Source organism: Austrofundulus limnaeus, unplaced genomic scaffold (genome assembly GCF_001266775.1).
Source record: "Austrofundulus limnaeus strain Quisiro unplaced genomic scaffold, Austrofundulus_limnaeus-1.0 Scaffold755, whole genome shotgun sequence".
Taxonomy (NCBI): domain Eukaryota; kingdom Metazoa; phylum Chordata; class Actinopteri; order Cyprinodontiformes; family Rivulidae; genus Austrofundulus; species Austrofundulus limnaeus.
This window is the reverse complement of record NW_013953157.1, coordinates 40,136-45,188: the sequence shown is the minus strand read 5'-3', so window position 1 is coordinate 45,188 and position 5,053 is coordinate 40,136. Positions and strand designations below refer to the sequence as shown.

The 5,053-nt window shown below is 36.0% G+C and overlaps 1 protein-coding gene across 1 annotated transcript in view; it reads right to left on the bottom strand.

Moving 5' to 3' along the window:
• Positions 1-5,053, bottom strand: part of arhgef28a (Rho guanine nucleotide exchange factor (GEF) 28a) — a gene marked incomplete at its 5' end in the record, with an annotated part of 138,846 nt that overhangs the window by 103,864 nt on the left and 29,929 nt on the right. Inside the window, 3 exon segments of the mRNA XM_014028387.1 lie at positions 817-886; positions 2,308-2,497; positions 4,734-4,920. Of these exon segments, the coding sequence (XP_013883841.1) occupies positions 817-886; positions 2,308-2,497; positions 4,734-4,920 (447 nt within the window).

Sequence of the window (5,053 nt, the reverse complement as noted above, 5' to 3'; positions counted from 1 at the left end):
TTGGTGAATGCCACAAATTCTCCTAAATCACTCGTACGCACAATTTAAGAACAAATCTGTGCGTACGAACGGTTCTTGCATGAGGCCCAATGTTAAAAGTGCCACATCAATATGCATATTTAAGACAATGATAAAGACTGGGCTGTCAAAAAATATGCAATGGTTTAAGATGTAGTTATTCACTTTGTTGTTCTAATAAGTTTCAATGTTTTTGTTTTGTTAACTGAAAATCCTTGTACTGTAGTTTGAATCTATATTTGAGAAAAAGGGGGCAGATATTATAAGGTTTTTTCTTCTCTCTGCCACCTTTCTTTACATTTTATTTGTATTTTCTTTTTTATTGTACATATAATTTTGTTTTATGAAATGAATAAAGTTTATAACGTAATATACTGTCCATGACACAGGCACTAATGCACCCCCATGCCATCAGAGAGGCAGGGTTTTGAGCTGTGAGCTGAGAACAGGCTGGATGGTCCCTCCTCTTTAGAATGGAGGATGTAGTGTCTGTGGATTCAAAAAAAGAGTTCCACATATGGCTTCTGTTTTGCATGATAGAGCTTTAACAATATTCTGGAACAATCTGAAATCGTTACACTATTTAGTATTTATAGATGCTTTTCTATTTTAATTATATATGGGTGGGGTGGGTGGGTGGGGGGTCTCTGTGTGTCTGGATGTATTTTCAAAGTGTGCGGAGAACCTCAAGAACACATCAGAGACAAACTCAGGACTGGACATAATAAAATTTCTTGGGTGACCAGACGACTGCAGATCCTAGCAAATACTTAGCTAAAAAAGATGAGTCAATAATACCTTCATGACTCAGATGACCTTCATCTCCATCTCTTGTGTCTCCGTCAGCATCAGCTCTGAGCACATTGATCTTGAACAGAAACAAATGTTCAAACTGTGATGAGTAAAAGCTACACAAGGATCAAACAACTACCTCTTTCACAAGACAGTTCCGCGAAATCCCAGCAGTCCAGCTTTAAGCTTTAAGCTCCCTCGGTTCATTCATAAAACCACAGCAGGAGCTGGCCAGGTCCTGCTCACATGTACACAATGAGAAATGAACCCAGCAGCATGGAACCAAACGAGGCTAGTGGATCACGATGTATTTATTGTGTGATAGACGTCCATCTCATATCAAACAAAACGAACTGAATTAACTCACTTTAGCGATCCTATGGTTCATATTTTTTAAAATAACTAAAAAAAGTTGTTCTGTGTCATCTTTAAAGGAGACCAATTATGGATCCTAGAAATTTTTATGGTATGTCTGAGGGCTATCCAGACCATGTTCGTTCAATTTAATGCACAAAATAATTCTCAGATAATAAAATTTCCCATTTTCTAGTTCTGCCTGCTCTGACTTCTGTTCAGAAGATCTGTTTATGTTAATGAGCTCTGTTGGTAACGCCCTCCAAAAATCTGTTGACATTAACTCCTCCCTCCAAAGCCAGCGTTTACGTTAGCATGGTTAATAATAGCAGAAGCTCCATTGTACAACCATATGAGACCCAGAGGCAGAGTCGGTCGCAGCTTCTTTTTTTTCTCCCCCTCCTCTGCTCTGCGCTCACTCTGCATGCTGTTACCAGAGCAGGGAGCAGCAGCGGTCAAAATACCTCAGAAACTCTAACAAATAGGCTTTAACAAGGCTTTATTAAGCTAAACAATAGAGGTACATGAGAAAATGTGTTCATAACGAACAAAAGTAAATAAATAATAAATTTGTGGCCAAGCCAGTCTCAAACCCTGGTCTCCCACTCTCTGGTCCAACACTCTACCCATTGCCCTATTGGAGGCTTGCTGTGAAATGAGCTGCACATTACACAACAACAACCGTGACGGGCTTTTATACTGAGGAGGTGGAGCCTCACCTGGGGGTTGCTAGGTAAGGGGCTGAACGCAGGTTCCGGTGGGTTGTCGTACGGCTTGTGACATCACAAAATGACGGACGTATAAAACTTGTCATTAATATACATTAAAAATACATTTACTTACAGTAAATATGCCTCTGGGTGCATTTTTTTGGTCCTAGCACTGTTTTTTTAAGTACATACCCAAAGTTGAGTTAAAAAATCTTTAAAAAGTGAATTTTGCATAATAGGTCCCCTTTAATATTCCCTCAGTGATAAATCTGTTGATTAATCCTGCAGTCGCTCACTGACGCCTGGATCTTATGAAAAAAAATTGAATTAACTCATTTTAACAATCCTGTGGTTCAATATTGTTAAAACTAATACATGGAGCTAAAGATGTAATCAGAATAACATAACGATGTTCTCTGTAGTTTGATCTCACCAGTTTGTGGATTCTGAGGTCTCGCAGTTTTTCTTGAAGGACCATGATGGCATCGTGAGGACAGCTACCAGGAGGCTGGCGCACAGTGAGGATTACAGAACCCAACTTTGGACAAAACCTCAGCATGCAGGAGCTGTCAGACCATAAGCACCAAACTCCCAGCAGAGGGCCAACCGCAAGTCTTGAAGACCTGATGAGGAATAGGAGGAGAAAGGAAGAAGTGACAAAAATACTATTAAAATAAAAGAAACTCCATTTTCAATGAAATATCAAAAACTGAATGACTTTACCAAATTTACTGTTTTACAGTTAAAGACAAACAGAAGTTAAAATAACCCTAACGCAAGTTGAAATGGGCAAAACACTAACTAAAATACGATAACTAAAAGCTGCAAAATACAAGTTAAAAACTAAAAGCTACAGAGCAGAAGATTAAAAGAACCAAACCATGGCAAAGATTAGCAAAACAGAAGATCCCAGAAAAGCAAATAAAATGTTTAAAATAAGCTAAACAGATGCTAAAATTAGCTAAAAAGTCACTAAACATATGCTAAAGCTAAAATTAGCAATACAGTTGGTAAAAGTAGCAAAACAGAAGCAAAGCCTAAAATAACAGTAGCTAAAAATCTGAACTAAATTAGCTAAAGTTGGTAAAATCTTAAAGTAGGAAAATTGTACCTTAAACCAAAAGCTTAAGCTAAAATAGTTTAAAAAATTGAGCAAGAAAGCTGAAGCAGATTTTAGAGAACAATGTTTTAAAATGAAGTTATTTCTGTGGGATTCAGTGTGGATTTTTTTTTAAGTTAAACACTTTAAACACCAAAAGTCATGGCACACACAACAGAGTGAATGCTGCATTTGCACAGGAAAGAACATAACGTACTGTTAGATACAGTAAGTATTAAGAACTGGTGATTTTCTTTATTTTACCAGGATTTTATAATAACTTTCTGAAAAAATCAGATTTTGATATGAAGAGAACATGTTTTTACATGGACAGCAGCAGCTGGGGAGCAGTTTGCAGAAAAGAATCTAAATATTTTGTCATGTGGTGATTGAAGGTGGTGTGTCATGTCCTTACTAACCATGCTCTGACCTAATATTTCACAACATTTAGTAAAAAAAATCCACTTGTTTTAAAAAATGAAATACTGAGTTGCAAAAGCTCCATCAGGGTTATTTTTGGCAGGTTTGATGTGGTGACATCATATTTCCATTTCCTAATAATGAATTTAACAAAGCTCTGGGCAGTGTTGCATAAAGTACCTCAAAATGATACTTGAGTAAAAGTACAAATATCTAATCATGAAAAATACTTTGGTAAAGGTTAAGGTCTCCTCTAATAATATTAGTTGAGTAAAAGTCTTGAAGTATCTGATATTTTTTGTACTTCAGTATCAAAAGTAAATTTCTGACATAAAATCTACTTAAGTATTAAAAGTAAAAGTACTGAGTAAAGGTGAGCAGTTAGATTTTCCAAAATGACATTTATTGGGAGGTGACTTCTCCAAAAAATATTTTTCTAATGGCGTGCAGCTGTGATGGGTTGTGTACAAAGTAATAGTGTGTCAGAATGGTATATATTTATACATCTCATCCAACCACAATTAAATTCACTCTATCCAGGAGACACAATTTATCAGGATAGTATTTTTTAAAGTAATAACTCAGAATAAAATAGGAGTAACAACTTTCTACTTGTTACCTTTTTAAAAATGTAGTGAGTAGAAAGTACAGATAATTGTGTAAAAATGTAATGAGTAAAAGTAAAAAGTACATTGAAAAATAATTACTCAAGTAAAGTATAGATAACCAAAATTTCTACTTAAGTACAGTAACAAAATATTTGTACTTAGTTACTTTACAACTCTGGCTCTGGGAGATGTTCGGGGTTCTGTATATTTTTAAAAATGTTATTTTAACATTTTTTACATGTATTACTTAGTTTAAATTATAAAGTTAAACATTTCCCTATTTAACTTGTGGAGTACAAGTCAATAACTTATACTGATATTTTTATATATTTTTTTCAATAATGTCATTTGTTAAACTGACCTTCAGCTGCATGATTCAATCATAAACAGCTAAACAGATAACTTTAGTCAAACCTTTTTAGTTTCGGTTTATTTGCCTTTATAAGTAAAGTTGCTGGGGGTTGTTTTTGTTTTGTTTTCAGGTCAACTGAGCTCAGCAGGTTCAGGTGTAAACTGGAGGAATAAGATGTAACGAGGCAGAATTGCTGCTTCACGACACCTGCAGTTTGTGATCTGATGTTTCTGTTTTGCAGCTTTAAAAGTTTTCACCTGTTTTATATTGTGTTGAAAAACATTTTTAATGGGACGTTTCATCATGTAAAAGTAACTTTTTCTAACCAACATGGACACATTACATCTGAATGTAAAATATGTTTACAACCGTAGCCTTACTCTGCGAGCATCCTGAACATGGAATGAAGCCCGTCCCTCTGATCCAGCTGGAGTGGCGGTTCTTCTTGGTCCTCGTTAGGTGACATCAGCACACTCTGACTTCTCCGTTGATGAAGTAAGAAACAGGCAAGATGAACCAAACCCAGTCGCACTGCAACATGAAGGAGGTTTCCTTTGGGGTCACGTTCTACAGCAGAAAACACAAGAAGAGGAGTTGACACACAGCATTCCCAGGGAAGTCTTCTAAAATACAGCGGGTAAAATAAGTATTGAACATGTCACCATTTTTCTCAGTAAATATATTACTAGAGGTGCTAATG